Here is a 27319-nt window from a genome sequence, read left to right as displayed (position 1 = left end):
TGCGTTGAAGGAGATGTTGTGATGTTTGTCCAAGCTAGAGTAATGGTCAGTTAAGTGTCGATACAGTTGGGACCACTTTGGCCTGCAGACCCGGGCTGTTTATAACACACTACTCATTCATTTGACACCATCTGTGCCCCAGACCAGTGCCAGCGTTGGTGATCTATATTTCTATCTATTTCTGTTTCCAGCAGTGTTTGAACATTCAGTCCAGTGATCACACAACAATCAAACTTGGCTGTATAGAAGTATATTTCTATTGACTGAATAAAATATACTTCAGGCTGACACCACAAATAAGGATTATATTAAAGTGCTACACTTTAATTAAAAATAATAATTCTAATAATGTTCTATTGTGTTTTTGAAAGGGCAGTGAAGATAGTAATAGTGTGATAATAATTAATAATATAATTAAAGTGACTTATGAATGATGTAGCCGAAGCCTCATTTTGGCAAGTTCTGATTTTATTTGCCCATGGTTTAATAAATGAATAAATAAATAATTTACTGTAGCCCCAATGAACACTGTTGACAGCATCTTTGTCATTTGAGTGAGCAGGCCCCTTTAAAACTGACTGTGTTATCAAAAAAAAAAAAAAAGAGTAGATACTAAAGAAACACGATAAATTATTCATTTTTGATCCGTATATAGTCTTGCAGTAAATTAGAGACTTCTACATTTGTTTTAGCTTAAAGGGATAGTTGATATGTTGTGTGGAAGTTTCTAAACTGAAGTATTTCATTGTTAAAGTTGCCTTAGAGCCAATAGAATAGAGTGAGAAAATGTGCGATGGCCGGTAACTGCAGATGACACCGTCACTTTCTGTTAGGCACGTCTTCAAGTTTATATCAGCTAATGTGGTCCTCCAGCGCCGCCTATCGTTTATTATGGTCTCAGTTCTTAACCAATCAGAGTCACGTTTACTGACTGACAGGAAAACCTCCCTGCCGCTGATTGGCTACTTTCCTTCTTGCAACGCACTACATGGGGGTCTTTCCAGGGAGCGAGGAGGGAGGGGATGTTTTAATGGCCGTCAGTAGCACTACTGAATGCAAAAAGTCCGGATTATCCTCTATATTTAGACTGTACTAGCTACGGGTGCGTTTTGGTCGCTTTTCCTTGATAACGAGCGATGCTCTGGGGATATATTAGGGTTGGAGATGTATTTCTAGCGTTGTTTCTGCTGAACTAAAGCTACTTTACCCGCTTGATTTGTGCGCGAGTGGGACATCAGGCCTAGCCGGCTGGCTAAAAAACAAGCGGACGTTTAGCTAGTCGCTGGAGTTCAAAGGTAATATGTTGCTCTCTTGTAGTTTTTAAACCTTAATGTCTAAATTCAAACTTATATGTTAAATTACTTCATCATATTTAAAACGTAAAAGATCCCACAGTTGATGCACTCGGGCGTGAAATGTGAGGAGGGGACTAACGTTAGCATAGTTTAGCAATGTTGAAGCTAACGGCTAATGGCTAACTTTACAGTAACTTTACAAGGCCTAGCTTGGGTTAACAAACGCAAGGAAGTTAACAGTCCTGTCAGTGTTGCATTTGTGATATAATTAAGTCCAACTTTGACTAAAGTTCGTCTAAATTGCACTCACTTTCCATCGTAGTGCTTATGTTCCGACCGATAATGTTATTTGAAACATTTGCTGCCTGAGCTAGCGAGTTAGCCGTGCTAACTTGGTTTGCTATCAACCAATAGTTGATACATGACTTATGAGCTAACGCCAAGGTAATTAACCCAGCCTTGCTTAAGTGATTTTTTTTGTTGCTTGATCTTAAACGTGGAACAATGCTGCGTTATATTTTAACGTTAGCCTCAGAGGTACATTGTCTGACGTTTGTACAGTTTACTTTAAGCTAAAGCGGTTTGTTAAATATTGAATATCCTCTTTCTATATTCACAGGGAATATGTAACATAAAGCAGCCATCATGACATCCAGATTTGGTAAAACCTACAACCGCAAGGGAGGGGAGGCTAATTCAAAATTTGAAGAGGTCTTCTCCAATAAAAAGCCCACACTGACCACCAAATGGGGGGAGACCACCTACAAGGCTCAGCTGGGGGCCAAAAGGCCTCTGTTAAAACCTGATGTTTCTGAGCTTCCCAAGAGGCCCAGGCTAGAGGACAGTGACAGTGAAGAGGACCCATTCGGGTTTGATAGTGATGATGAGTCCAAGACTGTAACCTCTCACAGCCTGTCCCAGTCGAAAGATGTGGCAAAGACGACCGCAGTGCAGGCCGACGCGACAGCCACTGTTGTGACTTCTGCGCAGGGCTCTGCAAGCTCAACGGCCACGCTCACAAGTAAGTAATCAATACGTAATTTAGACTAACCTATCAGTGCCTTTATTTATGTCCATACATTTACTAACTGTAGCCTTCCTGTCATTTCATTATCCATCCCTAGCTGTTTATTTAATTGGCAGTGTCTGCTTGCCCTTTTGTCGCAATGTCAGCTATGTTGTGTGACCATTTGTATTTTTTTCCTCTATTTACAGGCAAGCGGACATCTGAACTGAACGTTGTTCAAAATAACCAGCCCTGGTTCAAAAGTGCATCAGATAGCAACCAAAAACCTTCATGCGTGGCCTCTGTGTCAAACAAATTCACCTCTAATGCTCAGAAGTTCTCAGCACCCCAGGCGCCCATCTCTTCTTCTTCTTCTGATAGAGACACCTCTGTTAAACCATCCACTGATGCACCAGGTGGTAGCAGAGACCTCCAAACTTCTTCCTCTTATGATGGGCTGCAATCAGAAGAGATGAAAAGTACAGAGCTGGAGCCTCCACCAGAAGTAGTGGACAACATTCCCCCATCCCCATTTACCTTAAGGGCCTCAAATTGCAAGAAATATCAGCGGCCAAACAGGCTCGATAAAATGTCCTCTGAGCCTGCTGAGAACAACAGCAACAAGTCCACTGAAGCAGCGAGTGCCCAAGATAAACCCAACAGTGTCCTTTCTGCTAGTGCAAGTAGTACTGCTGCCAGTGCTAAAACAGCAGCCAAGCCTGCAGGCAGGGGCGGTGGGAGGGTACGGGACTACACCATTTTGCACCCTTCCTGTCTGTCGGTGTGCAACGTCACCATCCAGGATTCAATAGAGCGAAGCATTGATGAACTGATTACCCCAGCTGCACCTGCTGACCTTGGAGAGGCTGGCCAGATGAAGAAGAAGTCAGATGCCCCCCAAACCAAACCTACCAGGTAAAACGATTTCTCTAGCCCTTTTAACACAGAAATCATGCAATATCACCTCAAAGAAGACTCGCTCTCCCACTATGTGATTTTTAGATTAACGTGCTGGCTTTCTGGGAGCTAAAAAAGGCAGGGCGTGTAACACAACAGTGCTGGTGTCTAGAAGCGTCCTGTCGGCTCACACTTTTTAGTTAGTCTCGATGTGTCTCTCTTACTACCTCCGCTGCTGCTCACAGGCAGAACAAAGACAACCCCCCGTTCTGTAAGTATGTTTTACACTGACAGCGAGGCAGAATAATAATGTAATATTCCCACACTGAAAAAGCTGTGTAAAGGGGCTTATTTGTCTTAAAAGCATGTGTTGAGAACATCACTAAAAAGCTATGACAAAATAATCTAAAAAGATTGACAAATATTATCCCAACATTTTCTTAGTTTCATGAAATTGACATCAGTGATATTAAGGAGCTTTAACAACTTTTGTGTTTTGTGTGAGTCATTCAGGAGTTTTCATGTGTGGGTTATTCAAATTTCCATGTATACACAATAAAATGAGCCAGCCACAAATAATGAACATCACTTTTGTATTGTACTTCATTGTGTGCTTATTCATACACTTATATAATTCTGGCTATGAAATCTCTGTCTTCCATCACTGAACCGTATTAAATAAAAGTTATTCAGTTGCTTAAAAGTACACTGTTACTGTCAAACTGGAAGTGGTCTTCAAGTAATGTAATTACTTGAGGTGCTGCAAGGGTTTTAATATTCAGGCATTTACTGTATGCACTATGTAAGTTTGAGATCGGTGCAGTTCTATTTATTGTGTTTTGTCAGGTGAATGAGTTTGAAATGAAACAGGAAAGACATAGGCTTATTTACAGATTGGATAAGGCAAAGGATAACACCAAGGCACGCTCTACATCTAAATGGGTATGTTAATATCAATTTCACTGTCTAGAACAGCCCTTTGGAGACACAGCCATTGGTGTATATAGTATTTGTGGTCCATTAAAGGTCTCTTATGTTTCGTATTAATGTTTTCTAAACAGTGACATCCCTGCTGGGGCTCAGTAGAGGTTTTATGTTGTCTTCTCTGGTAATAGTTTTCTGGTCATTGACTTGTTTGAACATTGGTACACCTACTTCAGAATCCTGTTTTCTTTTATTTGTTTTGCTCAAATGGATGGTTTTTGCTTTGCTTGTCCAGCTCCAGTTTCTCCCTCTTCCACACCACTTGTGTAAAAAAACAATACAAACAAACAAAACAAATCCCCTCTCTGTATGTTCCCAGGTTCAGACCAACCCAGACAAAGACCAAGAAGACCAAGACTGAGACTAAGTTAGAGTTTTTTGGCTTTGAGGACAAAGAGGACCCCATGAGTGAGGAGGGTCCAGAAGGAGGCATGACGGGCATGAGTAGCTACAAGATTAAGTACTTTGGCTTCGACGACCTGAGCGAGAGTGACAGTGATGACGAGAGCTCTCAGGCCAAAGAGAAGAAGGCCAAGAAGGCGGCAGCATCCTTAGCTTCTCTGAGCTCCAGTGTGGACAGCCCTCATACCAGTGACTCTCAGGACAGCCAGGCCAGCAGCAATACAGGTGAGCTGATCCTTAACTTATAGGCACATGGACTCTTGAATAAGAGTTAACCGCTGTGCTGATTGGTGATATTGACAGCAAGACTTGTAGCCTGATTCCAGTTTACCCCAGAAGCTTCTAAAACATTCACATTATTCAGAGCTTGGGAGAGGTCGGATTTACTTATGTACAGTGACTGAATGAAGACGAGACCATATCAGTTCAGTCTATTCACATATTGATGCTCGTTTCTCACAATCAGCAATGGTTTCTCCATCAGATGCTTTTGACTTCTCTGATGACTCCAGTCCTGGAGGCACTGACGGACAGAAAGGACGCTCAGGGAAGCCAAGTGACAAATCCAAGGACCTTGGCACTGGATTCAAAAAGATCTTCAGTGGACCGAAAAAGGTAACTGAGCATACTACAAACTGTTTTCCTCTCTCCGCTTTCACTCAAAAGTAATTTTGCCTTTATGACCTTCTTCCCATCCAATGCTGACTTTGGGTCGGACACTGCTTGGCTTTGAACATGCATTTCTTCTAATGTTCTTGATGTGTAAATGACATTTTTATAATTGAATATCATGCGTGTCTAAAAATTGACTGAAATAATGGGAGAGAGGCAGCATCAGAGATAAAAGGGGAGGGAAAGAACCTAAACTAACCCTAGATTTATTCAATGTTAATTCTATTGTGTTTGTATTGTGTTATTTGTAGACTCTGAATGGCGATCCTCAGGGATTAACTTGTGACAGCAGTCTCACACGAATGGGCTAAATTTGTGATAAAGAGCACGCACTTTGCATGGTCTCCCAGTGTGAAGAGGGTTTGAATATTGCCTCTTGGTCAGGCTCATATTTATTTGAATAACTCTGCTTTTATTAGTGGTATTTTGTGTAATGCCCACATTTGTTCTGCTTTTCTGGATCATGTTTTGCTGTGGCTTTAGGTTATTTGTGGTGTGTCTTTTCAGTTCTGTGTGTTTACTGTTCCTCCATCATCGACACAACTCTGCAGTGTCTTTGCAATATATAATTGAGTCGCACAATGTGTAATTTTCAGGAAATGTTTTGCGCTGCTTGGGGACTGTTATGTTCCACACTGCGGCCGTGGTTGTCTTACTGTATCATCATGACTTGCAGCATAAAGTATTTACGTGTTCAGTCACTAATTCACAACAATAACTTAAGCTTTGTGCTAAAATGGTTTATGGAGATTAACATGCAAGTGTTTCTGTACAGTCTTCGTTCATGCAGCAGTGACAAAGCTTTTGGTGCTTTGAGCTTTGTGTGTGGTTTTTGCAATGCTGGCAGTTATCAGTAAATGAATGGATTTACATGAAACACTAATGTCACATCAGTTGTTATGCTGCTAATTAACATATTCCTATTCTTCCAGTCCCCTGCTAAAGCTGTGTACAACGCTCGCCACTGGAACCAACCTGAGCCCGAAGAGATTCCTGTGCCTCCACTTTCTCGATCTCAGACTGCGCCGGTAAGTTATTGACGCCTTAGTTGTTATTACTATTGTTTTGCCTTTTATTAAACCTTGTATGGTGTTCGGGTCTGTGGGACCCTTTTTCATTTTTTTATCAAGAGCAAAATGATGAAGATTAATTATTTTTTCAAACTCAAAGTCATTGGCCTTGGCTCATATTGATGAGTCTGAGTTTGAATAAAAAGATTAATCGTATAATTTTTCTTTTGATAAAGAACATAAAAACGGATGAAATCGGGTCCACAAACCCGAACACCATACAAGGGTTAAAATTAAAATAAAAGGGAGATTGGGTAAAAAAAATTGTTTTGTAATGTTGAATGTTCTCCTTTGAAAGTATTGCATTTGTTCTGCACACAAAACGACCAAACAATATTACACGGTATTATGTAAAGTGAATGGTGATAACTAGTATAATTTGTTTGCTGAATTCCCCCTTTCCATGCTGTCCACAACCCAGGATATTGTTTACTGGTCTTTTAGTAGTCAACAGTTTTGTTTAATTGCCCTAATTAGTCTCTTTCTGTGCACATGTATTTAATTTTCCCAGACAAGTGAACCTGGGTTTACTTGTGTATTGTTGAATTCCCCCCATGGATGTGAATGTTCGTTCAGAGAGATCCTAATCAGAATCTGGCAACTTGGATCTAGAAGTTGTTTTTAACTTTGCAGTATCTCAGCTGACTTCTGTTAACAACATGTATTAAAGACTTGTGTGCTTAACAGACTATTAAGCTGTGATAAATCTTGCAGACATGTCATTAAACAGATTTTGTTACTTTGGTATGAGCTGCATTTCTCCGCCTTTTTCCATCTTCAGGCCATTTTATCGAGCAGCAGCAAGGACAGCAACTCCCATAAAGATGATGGCTTGTTCAAAGCCCCTCCACCGCCGCCCAAAGTCATAAAGTCTGAGACCATCCCCACGCGACTCAACCAGGATATTGTCACAGCACTCAAATGCAGGAAGGAGCACAAGGAGGTGAGTCTGGAGCATGCCGAGATGTTTTTAGACGGCTGAGGAACAGGGGAAATGAGGAACTGTCTTTTGCAGCTAAATGCTTATTTGTTTTTCTTTTTATCAATGTATTTATTTTCATACTACTATGAAGTAATCTCTCTTTTTAATACCCAGCCTAGCTGCGTTTACCCATTTTATGCAGATTATATAGTAAAGGGATAGCATTCACTTGATGCCTGCCAAGCTCACTATTGTTTTTTTAAACACCAGTGTGGGTTGGAGGCAGCAATGAGGAATATTGCTGTTAATTTAAACTCCCCTACAGCTTGTGCCATTTACAGATGGGGTTTCTGGCCCCAGATCAGCCTGTTAGCCACAGATCCCCCGAGGTAAAATGGCTTTAGCTAAGCTGTCACTACACACTGGTGTTATCTTAAACCCAGGTCCTCCCTCCTGTGTCATACTGAGTGTACACACAGCATGACTGTTGATACTGGTAAACATACAGAGTCTACTGCTGATCAGGCCCCAACTCCACATGCTGAGCTTTTATTGATGAGGGGTATTAGCACAGTCAGCTAATGCCGGTAATGGAACCAATATAGAGGAATTTAGAAATGAGAGCAATTCTCTCACTGTGTTTGTTTGAGCTGATTGTGTCTCTGGACAGATGCACCGCTTCCCAATTAGCTCTCATTAACCCCATTCCCCTTCCACCAGCTGTACACAGTGGTGCAGCATGTGAAGCACTTCAATGACGTGGTGGAGTTCGGCGAGAATCAAGAGTTCACAGATGATTTTGAGTACCTGGAGACAGGGCTAAAGAGCAGCCAGCCACTCAACACAAGATGCCTTAGGTAAGTGGAGTAAAACACTTAGTGCTTCCCTTTTTGTGGCATTCTATGGAGAAGCACTTGGATGCTTTAAATGTGCTCTGACATAGATTTCTATTGGCATGTTGATGGTACTGGTTTATATGAGTATCAAGTACCTCACTAAATTGATTGAGTGGTACAGGCACCTGTCACCTGACATCTGTTCATGTCATAATGTTAGCTGCTCCTCCATTGGCCTTACAAGTAGGCTGTTTTTGATTTGAAATCATTGCACTAATTCTGAATTAAACATAACAAATCAATAATTATTATTCCAGCAGCAGAAAGTAGACCACAGAATCCCAAATGTCTTCACATGCAATAATCCAACACTAACACTAACAGGTTTTGCACTGGTATTCTTGTGGATTTCATTTGTTAAAAACAAATTTGTTTTTTTTTTTTTTTTTGAATTGACACAGAAATAATTAGCCCTATAGAGGCAGTTCATGCACTGATATTTTGCTCTGCTCTCTGTCCTTTACCGGTTACGCGTCTCACTTTTGTTTCCACCGTCTGCTGGCTTAATATGACGAGATAAAGCCAGTTTTTCTGTAGTCCAATAAAGCATATAACCACTGTTGTGAAAATGGAATCCACCCAGGAGAGACAACCTTGGCTTCAGAAAAAGCTGCAGGGGAGTCCAGCCTCCTTTTTTAGAATGCTTTTCAGTCCTTACACGTGCAGAGAGAAGAGAGTGAAAAGGCAGAGTAGAAATACAAAACAGAACATGTTGTAGGTGGAAGTCGCATATGGTGATGCTGGAAGTAGGCTGTGTCACATTCTGTCTCAGTCATCTTAGTATTAGACTGATAAATATTCAACCCAATATTTCTCTAATCTGTCTTTCTCTTGCTCTCCCACTTGTCCAGTATAATCAGCCTGGCCACACGGTGTGCCATGCCCAGTTTCAGGATGCACCTGCGGGCCAGAGGGAAAGTTGCGCAGGTCTTCAAACTGCTCAGTGATGTTTCACAGCACCCGGTCAGTAAAATGCTTCTCTGTCAATTTCATGTTGTCATCACCCTAAAAAAAAAAAGAAATTGATTGATTCGACAAGTACCAATACAGTTCTATACAATTTCACTCATACATCGTTTCAAATATACACTTTAATTCACGTTAATACACTAAGACCTGATTTTGTTTACACACCTGCATTAGTCTGCAGTGCCAATTTTGTTGCTTAATTGTCACTATTTCTAACTGACTTTAAGTCACCAGCAATTGCAGTGTTATCTGCAGGCCACAGAATGCTGCATTTAATCTGAAGAGGGGGATTGTTTTAATGTCTTGAGCAGCACGTCCGCAATATTTGTGAATGAAAAGGGTGCTTAATTTCTACATGCTTGCAGTCATTTAAAAGTCATCTTTTGTTTTATTATTGCATTCGTGTCAGTGCCCTTAGGTGTTAAACACAGCATCAGTCTTACTTTGAAGTGTAACCTTTCCGTAGTGTGCAGTATTGCTAGTGAGTGTTTTCCTTGGTTGCACAGACACTTAACTGTTTGTTACCCTCCTAGCTAAATGTCCTAGCTTAGAAAATGTTATGATCATGGACAGGTATTCAGTTTGAGTTTCCCCACTGGCAGGGAGTTCAACCAGTTGACCACCTTGTCTCACCTCTGTATGCTCAGCACCACCTCCACCACTTTGTAAAAGCCATTCTCTATCGTTCTATCAGAACCTTGCTCTGTGCACGGCTGCACTGATGTACATTCTGAGTCGGGATCGTCTTAACATGGATCTGGACAGGGCCTGCCTGGAGCTTATGATCAAGCTGCTAGAGCTGGACCAGGACTACTCTGCACACCAGGATCAGCTCACCGCAAAGGAAGTGGAAAAAGTCAAGGAGAAGATAAGGAAGCTGTGTGAGACTGTGCACAACAAGCACCTTGACTTGGAGAACATCACGGTGGGTTGGTTTTATAGTTTTCTTTTGAAGTGATTCTTTCTTAAACGGGTAAAACTTCATAAATACTTAAGTAGCTTAATTGGAAATGTTTTAGTAATTGCCTAAGCTGTCAAACTGAGCACAAAATGTCAGTCTAATTTAGTTTTAATGCGCCTCTCTCTCTTTGACTCTTCTCTTGTTCCAAAGCCAAACATGTATTGTTATCTTTTAAAGTATGATTGCATGTAGATGTGTTTATGCTAGTGATTGGGATCCTTGAAAATCAGTTTTTTTATGTGGAAGTTGATGTAAATAAGGTTCCCATTAAGATTATTCTGTTGAACTGTACTGATGTTTTAGGAGGATACTGGAGAGCTATTGCAGATTTTACTTGGTCTTTTTCCTGTTGTAGACGGGGCACCTTGCCATGGAGACATTGCTCTCTCTAACCTCCAAGAGAGCCGGAGATTGGTTCAAAGAAGAACTACGGCTACTGGGAGGTTTGGACCATATTGTAGACAAAGGTACGTATGTGGGATTCAAAGTACACAGGTGGTCATAGGTGGGCGGTTTGCAAGTTTGTATTTGTGTGTATGTGCAAAGATCTGATCTCAGAGGTTAAGTGTCAAAGCTTTCATGTAGCTCTCAGGATTTGTAACAGTCATGCGCTGTGTGTGTGTGTGTGTTGTTTTTCTGCAGTCAAAGAGTGTGTGCAAAACCTGAGCCAAGAAGATGACAAGGAGAGCCTCGTAGCGTCTTTATGGGGGGCTGAGAGGTGTCTGAGAGTGCTTGAAAGTGTAAGTAATGTTCAATCAAGTTGGGTCATACAAGAGTGACACTCAAGGACAAGAGCAGTTCAGTACTGAGAGCTGTGGATGGGATGGTATCTGTTATTGTTACCTGATGACAGGCTTTGTTTAAAGCACTGAATGCCTCTTATCAACGATCTCACTTAAAATGTCACTAATCAAAAGTCTCAAGTGTCTACCCTTGTTTTCTGTTCCTTGAGTACTTTTTGAGCCTTTCAGTGTGCTTTCCCCTATACTGATGTTATTTCTTGTTCATGTCTGACTACAGGTGACAGTGCAGAACCCAGAAAACCAGGGTTACTTGATTGCCTACAAGGACTCCCAACTCATTGTCTCCTCTGCCAGGTGAGCATCAGATACAGCTGGAAGCTATTATTGAGTGGACATGGACACATACTGAGGCACAGACTATAATAGTTCATTCAATTTACCTTTGCACTTTTTGTAACATTCTTGTACCCATCATATTAAAGAGAGACCTCAGGGGTATTGTGGGTTGCTTGTCAAGTAAAACATACACCTTAAAGTAATAGACGACAACATAACTAGCTTCTTGGTTTCCTCAGTTTTTAGCACCAGAGCTTGTAAAGATTTGTAAAATGTGTTACTTAGAATTGTCACCAGATTTGGATCGGATTAAGCTTGGATTAATATTTCTGTATTGGTGGACACACAATTGCAGTCTAGGCTATATCATATAAAGTTTTTGAATCTTCCGCTGCTCCTCTCTGTTTGTTTAATCTGTTTCCTCTCTCTCTCTCTCCCACCCGTATGCATGTTTCCTTGATAATGTCTCTCATTTCTGCCATCTGACTTTGCTCTTTACATTCTCTCATCTTTCATATGTGTTTCTTTTCCTCTCACCAGAGCTTTGCGCTACTGTGAGGATATGATCCAGCGGTACAGCAGAGCTTTAAATAACAGCTCCCTGTCATCGTCGGGTGCAGCACTGCCCCATTGCAGCTTTAGTAATGTGGGCAAGGCAGTGGAGGACTGCATGAGGGCTGTCATAGGAGTGCTGCTCAACCTTACCCATGACAATGGTATTCTCATATTTTTTCGCATGTGCATTTGTTTTGCCTTTGTTCTGTCTTCATTGCTTTTATCTGGCATTTCTGGATATTAAGAGCTGATGTAAAGCTCTACGATGAACCACATTTCATTGCATTGAATATAAGCTGCATACTTTAGCAATATTGTAATTTATAGTATCACTGCTGGAATATATTCTCATTAATGTGGTTGTATAGACTTCAACATATCAATCATATTTTTTAGTACACTTAACGATTTCGTCATAAAATGTAATATTCAGGTGCTCAGTTACATAATTAACATTTTGGTTAATAATGTTTTCTTCAATGTTGTCTGCAGAGTGGGGAAGCACTAAAACAGGGGAGCAGGAACAGCTAACAATAACTGCTCTGAATTGCGTCCTTCGAGTTCCGCGCTACATACCCCAGGAGCAGCGCTTTGACGTGCGAGTACTGGTGAGGCGCTCATGAACAAAACACCACCACATAACTGTTAGAAAGATATTCTTCCAACCCATGGTTGCCATGTGTATGTCTATGCCCGTACTCAGTCTTATTCATGTATTCTGTTGTGTATACCAGGGTCTGGGTCTACTAATTAACCTTGTGGAGTACAGCTCCAGAAACCGCCATTGTCTGGTGGACATGGAGTACAGTGTCGATGACACCATTCTGGAAGACAGCCTGATGCAGCCTGCTGACCCAGCACAGTCAGACACAGCGGCAACGTCAGCGTCAGCACTGCCAAGCACAGCTGAGACTCAGGGAGACGGCCCTGACAAACCCAAGCCCTCCGGTGCTTTGGCTGCCCTGGTGAAGGTAGGAATCGTGCCAGGACTCATTAATAAATATTATAGCAGTTACTGTGTTTTTTACTGTGGAGTTTTTCATGTTTTCTTTTTGAAGTACGGTTGTGTGTCAGTGACTAGCTGTCATGAGGAAAAATCAATTTTCGTTTTACTGTTCAAAGAAGGCTTTATATTGTGTGAGACCGTTGAAACATCACTTTGGCGCATTGATCAATGTGGATGATGCTGTTATTTCCCCCTCATACAAGATACCCCATCACACAACCATAAGCTGTACCCTTCAGTGCATTTTAAGTAAATGCACAAGTCTGAAGTTGCATACATTTGATAGCTTGAGCACTAAATAATACACAAATATAAATCGATGCACATGCATTTGTTAAATTGACTTTCAAGATAAAAATGCAATTTTATTAATATTTTCTTTTATTATTGATATTAGTCTGACCCAACTCCTTGCCCAACTGACTCATTAGTGCGATGTTTTCTGACAGCCTGATTGGAACCTTTTAGCATAAACAAGTGATTAACTTTGAAATAAACTTTCACGTTAAAGACTTAAAAGCTTGTTTCACATATTTCAGCATACCCAGTTGCCTTCTGACCTCGCCATAAAGCAAAACCTTGGCTACCGTGCTTAATCGCAATGCCTTAATTCCCTTTGAATTATTAAATATCTGTTGTGTTTGGAGTTGTCAACTGTTTATTTTTCACTAAATCCTAGCTCTTCCTGGAGAGGGAGCGCGCTGCCATCCTGGCTGAGGCTAAGACTGACGACCTCATCAGCGAGGCTCCCAAGCCGGCACTGGACCAAAGCGGAGAGTGGAAGGAGACGTCGGGAGAGATCCAGTGGGTGGCAGCTGAAACCAACGACAGCCAAACTGAGAAGAAAGACAGTGAGAAAAAAGAGGAGGAGGATGAAGAGTTGGACCTAAATAAAGGTTTGTGTGTTCTATGAAGTTGTTTTTTTGTGCATGTAAGAGGAGCTGTTTTTAGCTTTGGCTAAAATCGGAGTCTAGATAAATGCGTTTAATGTTCCAGTAATCATTACTGCGTGACAGCTTCATTACCTCTTTTGCTTCTCTGCTAATTAAGGTTGGAACAAGAAAAACCTGTGCATTTGGAGTCAGGGAGGGGGGGGCTCTTGTCCATGTTTTGGATTCATAAAACTGCAGCAATGTCGCAGGATAACAAAGCCTTTAAGCCGTGTACAGTATCTGCTACAGCTGAAGTGATTTGTCGATTAATAAAGCTAATAAGTGCAAATGTAGGTATTGTAAAGGTAATGTAAAGTACTGGATAGGAAATGAATAGTCTATAAATTGTCTTTGACCCTTTTTCATTCAAGATTTACCCAACATTACATTAAGTTTCTATATTTCAGCATTTTCTGATCTAGACCAAACGATGAATGGAGAATGCAGTGGGCAGATTAATCTATGTTCAAAATTGTCATTACTCACAGTCTGTCTTTGGCTTTGCCATAATATTGCAGTTGAGCTGTGTTAATGTTGTGTAGGAGGTTGTGCAGGCACAGGAACATTGCAACCACTGACTGTGATCCAACTGTGCTAATGAACACCTATGTTTGATTGTTTAAATCAGCCGTAAAAGTCACTTGGCCACACATTCAGCCTATTGTTGACAACTTATGTGTCTGTGTTGAGCCCACAATTAATAAATTGTCATATTTATGCGTCAGTGATAAAATGATGACTTCACCGTAAAACGCCTCATGCACTGCATTAATATGTTGTGCAGATGGTCACATGTTCACATATGCAAACCTCTGTACTTGCTTTATGGTTTTTAACTGTTCCTTTGAATGCAGCCACCAATAAGCATAGTGATACCATGAGGACTTATTGGCGCTATTAGCGACTTTCACTGAATGTTTTAGCCACAGTGTAGCCTGTCGGGTAATTAAGCAGTGAATCACAGCTACAGAGTCCAGCTCACAGGGATGTTTGGAGCCAGATTTTTATTTCCATCTCTTTAGCGGTTTCAGCCATGAGAGCTTGAATCTTTCCCCTCCACACTAGAAAATGTATGCATTTGTAATTCTGAATTTTTTACTTTCTCCCTTGTGTTGTAGCTCTGCAGCATGCAGGCAAGCATATGGAGGACAGTATTGTTGCCTCCTACACCGCTCTGCTGCTGGGCTGCCTCTGCCAGGGCAGCCAGGTGAGAATATCTGACACACTTACGCAATATGATTGAAGGATATATTTCCTACCCAGAAATATTCATGTCGTTGCTCTTTATCATCCCCCCCAGACAAATGTGACTACTGTGAGAGAACATCTACCTAAAGGGGATTTCTCCATCATGACAGAAATGCTGAAGAAGTTCTTGAGTTTCATGAACCTCACTGTGAGTACGGCTGTCAACACAGACCTTTTGTAATCAGCCTTGTATTATGATGTTGTCAAGGGACATGTACATTGGAATGGAACTATAGTGTTATTCTATAGTGACACATTAATTTTCTTCCTACAAGATAATCATTTTTATGTGATAAAATACAGAGTACTGATATCAGATTTATATTATAAAAATGTTGATCGCTGCAGGCAAATTGTACTGAAATTACAAAAAGCCCTTTAATTGGACCCACTGATCAAAAGAACATTTTAGTGCAGCTTTTCTTTCTGCTTTTCATTAACGTAGACACTGAGGAATTTTTAACATCTGAAATGGCTGTAAAGACCAGTATACGAAAAGGCTCCATGTTCAAAATATCTTTCAATAGGTTCTTACCCAGCACAGCGTCTGTCAGCACTTAGCTTTTATAAAATACTGTACTATGATCAATCACGTATCAAATATGATTCATGTGTATCTAAGCAGCAAAACTGAAGTGGTGGTATGATGTTGTAATTTAAGAATAATTCGGGCAATAATATTAAACTGAACAGTTACAGTCACAGATGTGCATTTTGCAGCAGCTTTGAATGTGACGCGTCCTGTCAGAATTTAAGACAGGAACCATCTGTTTCATAAATATTGCTGTTTTACTTGATCAGCAGCTCAGACGTCTTTTTAAAATTTTCACTCTCCGCCTCAAGACCTCCCAAATACAGTTGTACTAGTTAGCACCCTCACACTTTTTTGTTTTTCTTATTCTGTCTCCACACACAGTGTGCAATGGGCACCACAGGGCAGAAGTCCATCTCGCGGGTCATCGACTACCTGGAGCACTGTTAACAGACGGCCAGACAGCGAACTCGTACATTAAAGGGATCCCAGGCTATTCTGGTGCCCCCTACCTGACCGAAGCCGCAAGGGGTCAATGGAGACTCAGCAGCATTCCCTTGACTTCACAAGATCACCCAGCGCTGTGATCACTTTCAATTCTCACTGATAAAGGCGTATGTTGCAAACACACAAATACAAAAGTTTCACTTTCTTCCTGGAGCACAGCCTGAACCAAAGCCCTGCTCGCTGACGGACAAGCAGATACCCACAGCTCCACTTAACTAACGCCACATTCAGACTCACATTTAGATTCATCCTCAGGTAACTGTGAATCAAGCAGAGGCTAGGCTAAAGTTTCAAAATGCTCGGTGGAGTGTCAAATATGCAGATGGACTCCGTGCAGACCTCTTCATGAAACCTCCCAAGAGGTTCGACACAAACGGGCCACTGAGGTTGAATCTCCAGTCCGCTTTCTGTTCTTGATGCCTGGTCAATTAGCTGGAGTGTGAACCTCTGAATCAAATTTTATGGATCATTGCATTTTAATCTCGACTCATCCACGTCAAACTAAGGGCGAAATCATTGATTAGCATGAAAAACAATCATTTTCATGGATGTTAGAATGACGTCTATGTGTAAACTCGTGTGGAATGATTTTTGAATGCATACATCCATGTACCTACATGTTTGCAGTTGGCTTGAATGTTTAAGGGAAAGAGAGTATTTTTAAGTTTTTTGTTTCCATTCTTATTGTGCCCGTTAATTTAGTTAACTGTGCAAGTTAGCAGGTTGAGTAGGCGTTCTGTCTTGTTTTTTTTTTTTTTCCTTGAGGGCATTTTATTTTTACCCAAATTATGAATTACTTTTAAAGAAATCAGGACTGTGTGACATGTTGTCTTTGATAGGTTGTCCTTTATTTGACTGATAATGGCACTTGGAAATTACGCGCTATTATGAATTTTGGATTTCCTTCTTGCCCATTATCAATTTGGTTAGATTTTAGTTTGTTTTGATTATTTAAAATTCAATTAATTCAATAGTATGAAATTACTGGATGCATTTTAAACTCAATATAACAGGTGATGAATTACTCAAAATTGATTGTGCTTCCTTTTTGAATTCATAATGAAGTTAATTTTTTTTCTAAAAATGTATTTAATTTAATGCTTTCTCCTCCTTTGTAAATGCAAAGTTTTTACCCTAGTGAGATGCCATTTGTGTCCTAAGTTCCACATCATGTTTCCATAGAATATATCCCATTTGACACAGCCCGGTGGCTGGACATAGTGCAAGTATGTGACAGATTCAGCTGAGTCATGGTTTTGGCTTAAACCCACAAATTGAATCAAAACCTGCTGCATATGATAAAATGGGAAAAGTTACTTTAATGCTCATGTTAATGGATGTGGGAGATTTCCTGGTGGGTGATGTGTCTATGTCCAGCCACATGGAGCTTCCTGTTTTTATTGCCATTGTATCATGCTGTATCTGACTCTGTGCATTAAGCTCCCATTTATTTATTCTTTTGTGGTGTCATTTTTACCTGTAATGATGCACATGAACCTTGGAAACGCCTCGGCCTTGTACTGCTCACATGTACTATCACTGATTTGAACGACAGCCATACCTGTATAAGCAGATTAGTTTTATCTGGTTTGTAGGGCTGCAGTCAACATGACTGCAACTGTGTTTACTGTTAATTACTTTGCAAAATTCTGGTCTGAATGGAATTTTAGATTGTAAATACTCCTGTACATAGCGGTTAATGGACATTTAAAATGCTTAGACTACTTTTTTCCCTGAAGCTGATATTTTTATTTTATACAATATTTCTGAGTTGTCATTTGGAAAAACAAATCGCAGGAAGAGGAAAAAAAAAAAATTTGTTTGTACCCGTTTCAAGGACATCATCTTTGGTTACATGTAAATAGTTGTATCTCAAAAAGAAAAAAAAAGTTGCTACTTTCAGTACACTCCCCATGTGTTTTCTTCCTTGAATGGTTTCAACACCAGGAATGCTTTCTTTCATTTCCAGGCTTGTACTTTCCAGGCGCTTTATGCATTCAGAGCTACAGGAGGTAAACACTTTACCAAACAGAAGTGATGTTTAGTTTCCTTTCAGTATTCATGCTTGTAGCAGCCCCCGAATGCTTAACTTTGTATTCTAGCTTGTTTCTCTGCCTGTAACCCTACAAGGCTATAAGTGAAAGTGTGTGTGTGTGTGGTGAGATATGTCTATCTGTGTGTGCAACCCCCATTTCTTTCTCATCCCTGACAAACTGGCTGAGATGGAGTGAGAGTCCAAACCGTGGTCGGTATACTTAACAGCACTCAGCGGTGACAGTTTGTGGACACGGCCCCTCGGCTTGACTGACTGCTGCATAATGGAAACAAAAGATTCTTGTTGCAGTTGCTAGCCGAGAGTCAAACTTACAAATAGCTCGGGGAGCCTGTGGTGTATGCGGTGAAATACTATGTGGCACCACTGATTCCATGCAGGTGACAGCTGTATCAACTGCGATACAAGTGGGGACAAATGCAGGCTTAAAATCTGAAACGTCAGGGATTGACGAGACAAGCTAACAAGTTTAAACAGTGCACAAATAACATGTAATTATGTCTTTATGTCTCGTTGCACAACATGCAAATATGTGATTAGACTGAGGTGGAAGTGCACATTTAAATTTCAAAGAGCAAGAATCTTGCATGTCGATGACAGCCACCTCTGCCTTTCATCCGCCTCGATACATTATACATGACGATTCCTCAGTCAAAGGCAGGGAGCACATTCATCCTGTGAAGATCAGTGGCAAGGAAGTGGAGGAGCGTAAACGCGAGGTGGAAAAAGGCAGCGTTTCCTATATGTTAACAAGATTGATAGGATGTCCTCCACCGAGAGAGAATGCGAGGGAGAAAAGGATGCAGAGCACAGGGGATTAACATTTCCCACCTGCCAATCAAAGCTTCTCAGTGAAGCTGCACAGCCTAAGGGAGAAAACTGCATCTGAATTTTACCGCTTCCTCTGCGTTCATTCTTTCATCTCCCTCCGTCTTTGGCCACGTTATTTTTTGTGGATTTACTCATTTGTCTCCTCAGCCCTGCCTCTCCCCCGTGCGCATGCTGTTTTACTTTCTCATAACCTGTTGTCTTCCTGTTTCTCTGATGCTGTTTATTGCCTGATTTACTCAAGCAAAAAATTATGTGTTTAACTCCATGCGACTCCATTTTGGTGTTTTATCTCATGCAGGCATTGTTGTGAATGGAAAGATTAAGTGGGCGCCTAGCCTACAGGTGTGAATATTGTTTTGTTTGTCCTTTCATCTTGCTGCCATTTCCTCCCCAGGCAGAATGATGCAAGGCCTGAATGCCACTAGGTGGTGTGAGCACTCAGCCTCTAACCTCAGTGCCTGTATGGCTGTGAACACGTGTGTTTGTGTGTACATGTTCCTGTGTGCACACACACACAAGTATCTTCTCATCAGTGGTGTTGCCTACTGATTTCCCCTCAAGCTGTAAGAACTCTGCTGCTGTCTTTGGAGAGATAAACGCCCTCATCTCGCTGATGCAGTCACACGCACGCACACACACACACACTTGTGCACGCCCCGCAGAGTGGTGGAACATTTGTAAAAGGGATTCAATAGTTAGTTTGCTGACCATCGACACCCTCATTCAGTACATTTAAATCAAGCTGTCACGCCAAAGATTTTACCGCCTGTGCACCAACACATGAAACGAAGACTGAAACGTGCAAAACCATTCATCTATTTCTCCAGAGCTCTGAGTGCTTTTGACAACAGTTATGTGCTTAAGAAAGTACTCTTCCAATGTGGCTTTTTGCTTTCAGAGAAAGTAAAATATATCACAGCATCTATAATGTGTGTTTTAAAAGATGTGATTTTTAAAGGATAAACACCCACGGTCCCCACCTCTATTATGGGCTTAGAGGAAACCAAGCTTTTAAACAGACCTGGAAGAAGTATACAGATCTGTCACCTAAATAAAAGCAGCGATACACCATGTAAAAAACATTCATTAGCAAGATGTTAATAAAGGATAGGCCTGACATTCTATATTTTTCATTTTGCCAAGAAATCCCATAAAAAGACCAGAACTAACAGTGTGTTTGTCAGTGTCTTTTTCAATATTACTTTTAAGCCTTCTCCAGTCTGCCTGTTGCTCTAATGCAGCATTCATGTTATGCCGGACGGATGGGAAAGGTTCCCATGTCGATGACTAGCGAGAAATCAATTCACAGGACCACACGGGACAGTTCAGTGACTGCAGCGTTGGTCATGGGAGAGTTAAAAGTAGTGCGCATCATCGGTATAACACCACATCTGCTGGATTTTTTTACATCCAACAAGGGCCTCGGCTGAAGCGAAGTGTCCTCGTTTGCTTCGTTTTCAGGCACTTCTACAGTGGTGAATTTAGATTTGGACAGTGAAGTTCTCAGAAAAGTCACTTTCACAGTCCTGACTACGCTTTGGAAGTTGCAGTGAATGCTGCTTACAATTATGAAACTTGTTATTACAATAATTCTGCCATGACTTGAATGTGGCATAAGCCCCAAGCCAAGTAAATATTTAAAAACTGCTCACAAATTTGTTTTTCAGAAAGGCTGCGATTTCCCAAACAACTTGAGCACCGTGGGTTCATTTATTGCAAATCTTATTCTAACAGGGTGAAATGGTGCTCTTGTTGGGGACTGTTTTATGCTGTGGAAAATAAACTGCAGTGCTCTTGTTCAATATAATGAAGAGACTTGTCACCCAGTGCAACAGCGCAGTGTTTGATGTGTTTTTAATAGTTTTGACAACAATGGACGTCTATGGCACCGAGACTGAGTGGCTTTTCTCATGAGAATTTTTTGACAAAAAGAAAAATGCAAAGTCTCAACAGACTTACCATTTAACCTTCAGAAAGTACACATTATGCAGAATGTCCCATGGTGGCGTTATACTGTTGCTTATTGGATGCCCATTACTGATGCATTAACATTTAAGCATCATTTTAATATGATAGCAGGTCAGCATGGAGCTAATTAAGCACATTTTATATTCTGGGTTCTTAAAATAGTTGTCAAATGCAGTGGAGTAAAAAAACGCAGTATTAACTTTTCAAATGTAGTGTCAAGTATGAGATAGTTGTACTCAAGTACAAGTAGCACTGATGTGTGCTTGGCAAAGTTGCTCGACTAACTGTGCACTTTCCACCACTGCCGTTAAAACTAAGAACAACTCTTTTCCCTCTAACTACGGCGCTTCAATTTGTACGTCAAGACAGATTAAGTCAGAGGGTAAACAGTGAAGCTGAACTGAGAGTATTATCTGGAAGCTGCAGGAGAACCTCGACCGAACCGTGAGCATCACACTGTCAACTGAAAGAGAAACTTTGCACTTGACCACACTGTTGAGCGGCGGAACAGCCGCCACTGCTGATTTGTGCACAAGCCTTTGATTGTTTTGCTTTCACTACAAAGGATTTTGTGCGGTTTGTCCAACAGTGCTGCCCTGTTCTGCTGTCACAGCACACTGTGCACTGCAGCCTAAATGGATGCTTTCACTGGTGTCTTGTTTATTCACACACGTACACGTTTGCAGATATGCATACACTTAGCCAGGCATGTGAAAAAATACACACAGGCCTGCAAACAACTCGCAATAAAGGCAATGAACAAAGACACAAAAGTAGGTACGTGTACACTGCACCAAATGTGTAAACACACTTGCATCCTGACAAAACAAGCCCCTTTCTGCTCAAACACGCGCAGGTAGCTCCTCTTGTTTAATCTCACCCTTTAAATCATTGAGTGGCAGGGCAGAGAGACTCACCAGCCCATCTGTATTCCTGGGTGTGCGTGACCTGCACTCCAACGGATGGGCTTTGTCCACGGGCGAGCCAGATGAGGAGCAGAGCAGAGTGGTAGTATTACTACCCTCCTCTGCCTCTGTCTTTTGCTATTCTTCACCTCCAGGCGCAGCAGCCGTCTTTCTGTCTGTGGCAGCAGAGTGCAGGCTGATGAACATTGTGTGGGGTGGGCCGGGTTGCTGTTTTGCACGTGTGTTTATATCTGCCCATCTGTGTGTTGCATTAATGTTGGAAGCAGTGTGTGTGTGTGTGTGTGTGTGTGTGTGTGTGTGCGTGTGTTTATGTAAAAGGGGGGACAAACACCATTGCAAGCTCCTGCAGTTGATCCCAAGTAGAGGATCTCGGATCACCTGCAAGGACGTCTCATTTCAATTCATAGCACAAATCACCGGTGCACACATCTGATCGTGCATAAACACATATAGGACTGCAAACATTCACAAGAAAATGTCCACAGCACAACCAAACCTCCAAATCAACAGCCAGTTGATAATCTATCTCTGATTTGATGTCTTTTGTTTTTTGTTTATTTACACAGTTGATTCTCAGGCTGGGCAGCATGGTGGTGCTGTGGTTAGCACTGTTGCCTCACAGCAAGGTCCGGGGTTCGAATCCCGGTTTGAACCCGGGGTCTTTCTGTGTGGAGTTTGCATGTTCTCCCCATGCTAGCGTGGGTTCTCTCCGGGTACTCCGGCTTCCTCCCACAATCCAAAGACATGCATATTAGGTTAATTGGTATCTCTAAATTGCCCGTAGGTGTGAGTGTGAGAGTGAGTGGTTGTCTGTCTGTATGTGGCCCTGCAACCAGTCCAGGGTGTACCCCGCCTTTCGCCCAAAGTCAGCTGGGATAGGCTCCAGCTCCCCCCGCGACCCTGACGGATAAGCGGTATAGAAAATGGATGGATGGATGGATTCTGAGGCTGGTAGCTGTGTAAGGAGGCTAAGTGTGTGGGTTGGGTTGTAAGAACGTTATTAGGAGCTCAGGGACTCTTGCTCATTCACAGCATCTGTGCGCGTGCGTTGGTCCTGAGATCACAAGATCAAGGGAGGGATAGAGAGAAATTTGTTCAACAGAAGGAATAGGATAGTAACAATTAAGGAGACATAAAGATTTCTCCTGCTGTGCACACCATAACTGTCCCATACTGCAAAATTGTGCTGAACGGTTTGTTCTTTCTTTTTATTCTAGAATTTCTTCTTTTTTTTTTTCCTTTATTTGAAGGGTGATCGTGGAGACTTACAGGCAGAGATGCAAAGATCCCTGGTTGATGCGGAGTGAATCAGGCAGTCTCATCTTATCTCAGATATCATTATCTTGGCTTGACATCTTACATCCCTGGCCCTCCATGGCGCTTGCCCGTTTTTATAATTCATCCTACGATGTTTAACCACTGAAACACATCTATTTTCAAAACGGATAGTGTATAACAGGATACAGCGCAGTTCCAGGTTGGCCTCAGTGGAAGATTATGTCTGTCTACTACGGCTATCATTATTTAAAGGTGCACTCCAGTGATATAGTATTGCACTTATATAAAGTTGAGAAACTCGCACGAGACATTTTAAAAAGGACTGTAAAAATCGATGCAGCAGAGACCTTTACTCCCTCTGCATCAAGCTCCAAAACACTGGATATTACACTTGAAATGCGACCATGATGACTTAAGGGATGCCAAAAAAGCCAGTAACATACTACGGCTAGTCTGTCTCAACAGCTCTCTGAGCTTCCTTTTAATTTCTCAGCACTGAGTGGTTCACTCTCCCCTGGCGTTTTCTTCTCTGGATTATACAGCGTTTCATTTAATTGAGATGTGTTACAGAGACGGGGAGCTCTTTAAAGCTAGTGGCAGTTAGCGAGCTTGTTAGCTTAGTTGCTAACAGTATAAATTACTTCACAAGCTCGTTTGCTTGGCCGCCAAAGGGACAGTAATTTTATGCTTTTCATTCAAAAGACCTATTTTACACTCCAAGAAGCTGCAGACTGTAACAGACTGACATGTTTTTAGTTAGCCTACTGTTATAAGTGTCAGGATGTGAGTTCAGTTAGAGAGCTAAACTGAGGATAAAGGAAATGTTAGGTGCAGCTACTGCAATTTCCAGGCTGGCAGTAAACAAGATGTCAGATTAGTTGCTGCAAAGCTTGCCTGTCATTTCAGCTACCTATGAATTTGTTGGACATCGGGTACCCGTGTTCAGCAGAGAGACAGAACGAATGTCGAAATGTGAAAGCCTGGGGCTAGTTCTTTGCCGGCAGCTGTCAACAGGTTTGTTGTTTTGGCAATCCAGCCTCAGTTAACTAATGAAATGATAATAGCCAATTTATATATAAATATATAAATATATGAATATATATATATATATACACTGTGTTCCAAATTATTATGCAAGTAGGATTTCAGTTAAATAAACTTTTGTTTTTTTGTTTTTCAGTGAAGCATTTTGCTTGTGTTGTTTCTCCTGTCTGTTTAAAACACTGACATCAATTTCAGACAGGTTTGATAATTTATTTGGCAGGTGAGCCTAATTAAAGGGAAACTACTTAAGGAGGTTGCTCCACATTATTACGCAGGTTTCATGCAATATGGGGAGAAAGAAAGATCTTTCTGCAGATGAAAAGAGTGAAATATTGCAATGCCTTGCAAAACGTATGAAAACACTGGAAATTTTCACGAAAACTTAAGAAAGATCATCGTACTGTGAGAAGATTTGTGTGTGATTCAGAGCGCAGACGGGTTCGTTCAGATAAAGGTGCATTGGGGAAGATTTTTGTCAAACTTTTTTTGCCACTGCTGAGCAGCAAACAGGTATTTGAAGCTGCTGGTGCCTCTGGAGTCCCAAGAACCTCTCGATGCAGGATCCTTCAGAAGCTTGCAGTTGTGCATAAAGCTGTATTTCGGCCACCCCTAACCAATGCTCACAAGGAGAAACGTTTGCAATGGGCTTGGAAATACATGAAGACCAATTTTCAAACAGTTTTATTCACTGATGAATGCCGTGCTACACTGGATTGTCCAGATGGATGGAGTTCTGGGTGGCTGGTGGATGGCCACCATGTCCCAACAAGGCTGTTGGGCCATGGTGGCTGGTGGTTGGTCAGCAAAGAGGTGGTGGAGTGATGTTTTGGGCTGGAATAATGGGGAGTGAGCTGGTAGGCCCCTTCAGGGTGCCCGAAGGTGTCAAAATGACCTATGCAAAATATGTGGAGTTCCTAACGGATCATTTCCTGCCTTGGTATAAAAAGAAGAACCGTGCCTTCCGGAGTAAAATCATTTTCATGCAAGACAATGCACCCTCCCATGCTGCAAAAAATACCATTGAGTCCTTGGCTGCTATGGGCATAAAGGGAGAGAAAATCATGGTGTGGCTACCATTATCCCCTGACCTCAACCCTATTGAGAACCTGTTGAGCACCCTTACAAGGAAAATCTATAAGGGTGGGCGGCAGTATACCGGCAGTATACCTCAAAACAGCAGCTCTGGGAGGCAATTCTGGCATAATTATATGAAATCCAGGTAGAAACTATACATGGACTCACAAGTTCAATGGATGGGAGAGTTGTGAAGGTGATATTCAAGAAGGGCTCCTATGTTAACATGTAACTTGACCTATAAAGATGTTTTTGATTGAAACAGCATTTATTATCTCCTAATGCAGAGAATACAACAGATTTGCATTTTCAATTCTTTATAACCTATTGAATGCTTTGAAACTCTGTTGTGCATAATAATTTGGAACACTGTATTTTGAGTTATTTAAAAAAAACACTGTTGTCATCGTCTGAAGTTTTGTTTAATAAAATCCTGATTATAATATAATTGTTGAGGATTTAAAAAATCGTAGCGACTGTCATTTGTATTGACTATTTAGGAAAAACGAACAAAAACAGCATATGCGTAATAATTTGGAACACAGTGTATATATGTAGAGAGAGAGAGAGAGAGATAACTCAGAGTAATTTGGAATAATTTGTTTGCAGTAGCCACGTTTCACACCATTGCTTTCTTTCTATTCCCTTTACCTCTTTTTCTGCACATTTTCCTCCCCTCTAGTCTCTCTCTCTCTCTCTCTCTCTCTGACTTTTATCTGTCATGTTCTTTCCACTCCCTTATATACATTTCTTTCTCACTTGGCCTGGCTGGTTTTGTTGCTGGAGATCCAAGTGATTAACTGACAGTGTGTTTGAGGGCATGCCAGCCCAACTAGCAGCTAGACCCCTGTGGCTTCAGAAAAGCAAACCAAAACATCAGCAGCACAAGCCTCCAAACTCTGTTTGGAGGCTTCCTTTTTTTTCTAATCTAATGGTCCCTGTGATTCTTCCCTGGAGGCTGGCATTCAGCAAGGCAAAACTTTCAATGCAGCACTGAGAGACGACAAGACGAAAAGGGCTTTTGATACTGACGCTATATTTGACGGCAAACTTTTGGCTGTATTATACATTAGCAGTGGCAATATCTCCCAAATGTCATTACCCTTACACTCAGATATCTCACCAACACACAGAGAAAGACGGCTCACTAAAGGAGCGTAGAAGTAGAAAAGAATAAAGAGCTGTGTCAGACAATGCTGCTCCAATTGGCAGATTTTTTTCCTGGTCTTCTCTGTGTGTGCAGGAAGTAAATCAGACCTGAATGACTCGGTATTTGCATTATCTTGCATAATTGAATCTCGAAGTAATTTGGAAGGAATTAATATTAATCCTCTCCTTTGGCAGGGTGCCCTGTAAGGCTGTAGCGCCTGGGGGAGAACACAGAGGGAAACTGTTCAGAACATGCCAAGATCCTCTTCAAGTGAAATATGCAGCATCATAGTCAAGGTGGCTAAATGGTGCTTTGCCGGGTTTGACATTTCAGGTTTTTAACAGCTCTCGGGAGCCTGGGCTCACACTTGGGACTGTTTAACAACAGCTCAGAAAACAACAGCAGCGAGTGAGAGGTGCCACATGACAGGGAAACCTGTATACAGATGCTGTGAAATGTGAGCTGCACACTCTGTTGAAGTCATCACAGAGTGTAGAGCCAATTTTGTGAACACTACACTCCTGGGACACTATCGCTCTTTGCACTATAGTCTGCAGAGGGAATAAGATTTGCTGGAGGATTTGCTGAATCCTTTCAATGTAAAATGTGTAAAGGGAATGAGGAGGAGCCTCTATCACATGCCTGGGGGCTCACACTATGAGGATGTTTCGTTTTTTGATACTTTCTATTAATATCAGTTGATAACGCTTTTCAGGAAACACTTTACTTTAACCCCACTATTTAGCATTTCTAAGCCGTCTAAGAACACGTAATACATTATTTATGACACACTATAATGTAGCTGTAAACCAAAAAGACAGTTCTATGTGGTTATTAATGTTAAATCCAGCCTTACAACATCTCCTATTTTATAAGCATTTAAGCATTTATAACTGCTGTATAAACAGTTAATGAATGATTGATAACACACTAGCTGTAATCATGTTTAATGATGTACCAATACACAGCAACAAAAGTGTGTTATGATTAATTCACTGTTTATGCATTATGCATGTACAAATAATTTGCAGGCAGGTTTAAAACAGTGTACATGCTCTACGG

The 27319-nt window shown here is 41.3% G+C and overlaps 1 protein-coding gene across 1 annotated transcript; it reads left to right on the top strand.

Annotated features, from left to right (window-relative positions):
- The first annotated feature begins 1030 nt into the window (after window positions 1–1030).
- Window positions 1031–17835, top strand: wapla (WAPL cohesin release factor a). The gene is made up of 20 exons (XM_070840904.1): window positions 1031–1295; window positions 1915–2316; window positions 2511–3216; window positions 4502–4809; window positions 5069–5199; window positions 6189–6284; window positions 7108–7269; window positions 7969–8105; window positions 8996–9107; window positions 9808–10038; window positions 10430–10541; window positions 10717–10814; window positions 11095–11171; window positions 11694–11869; window positions 12201–12316; window positions 12443–12679; window positions 13394–13610; window positions 14765–14853; window positions 14947–15042; window positions 15811–17835. The coding sequence occupies exons 2-20, from the start codon at window positions 1941–1943 to the stop codon at window positions 15874–15876; spliced, it is 3543 nt and encodes a 1180-aa protein (XP_070697005.1). The 5' UTR covers window positions 1031–1295; window positions 1915–1940; the 3' UTR covers window positions 15877–17835.
- Window positions 17836–27319: the final 9484 nt, after the last annotated feature.

The sequence above is a fragment of the Pempheris klunzingeri genome, chromosome 12 (genome assembly GCF_042242105.1).
Source record: "Pempheris klunzingeri isolate RE-2024b chromosome 12, fPemKlu1.hap1, whole genome shotgun sequence".
Taxonomy (NCBI): domain Eukaryota; kingdom Metazoa; phylum Chordata; class Actinopteri; order Acropomatiformes; family Pempheridae; genus Pempheris; species Pempheris klunzingeri.
The sequence above is the reverse complement of the archived record's forward strand: the minus strand, read 5'-3'. Positions and strand labels throughout refer to the sequence as shown.

What these genes read in the sequence shown, in the direction of transcription:
- wapla (XM_070840904.1), top strand. Translation starts at nt 1,941, where the DNA reads ATGACATCCAGATTTGGTAAAACCTACAACCGCAAGGGAGGGGAGGCT. An exon ending in TCTTCAGTGGACCGAAAAAG is followed by an intron (nt 5,200 to 6,188) that starts GTAACTGAGCAT and finishes CTATTCTTCCAG; the next exon opens with TCCCCTGCTAAAGCTGTGTA. An exon ending in CTCATTGTCTCCTCTGCCAG is followed by an intron (nt 11,172 to 11,693) that starts GTGAGCATCAGA and finishes TCCTCTCACCAG; the next exon opens with AGCTTTGCGCTACTGTGAGG.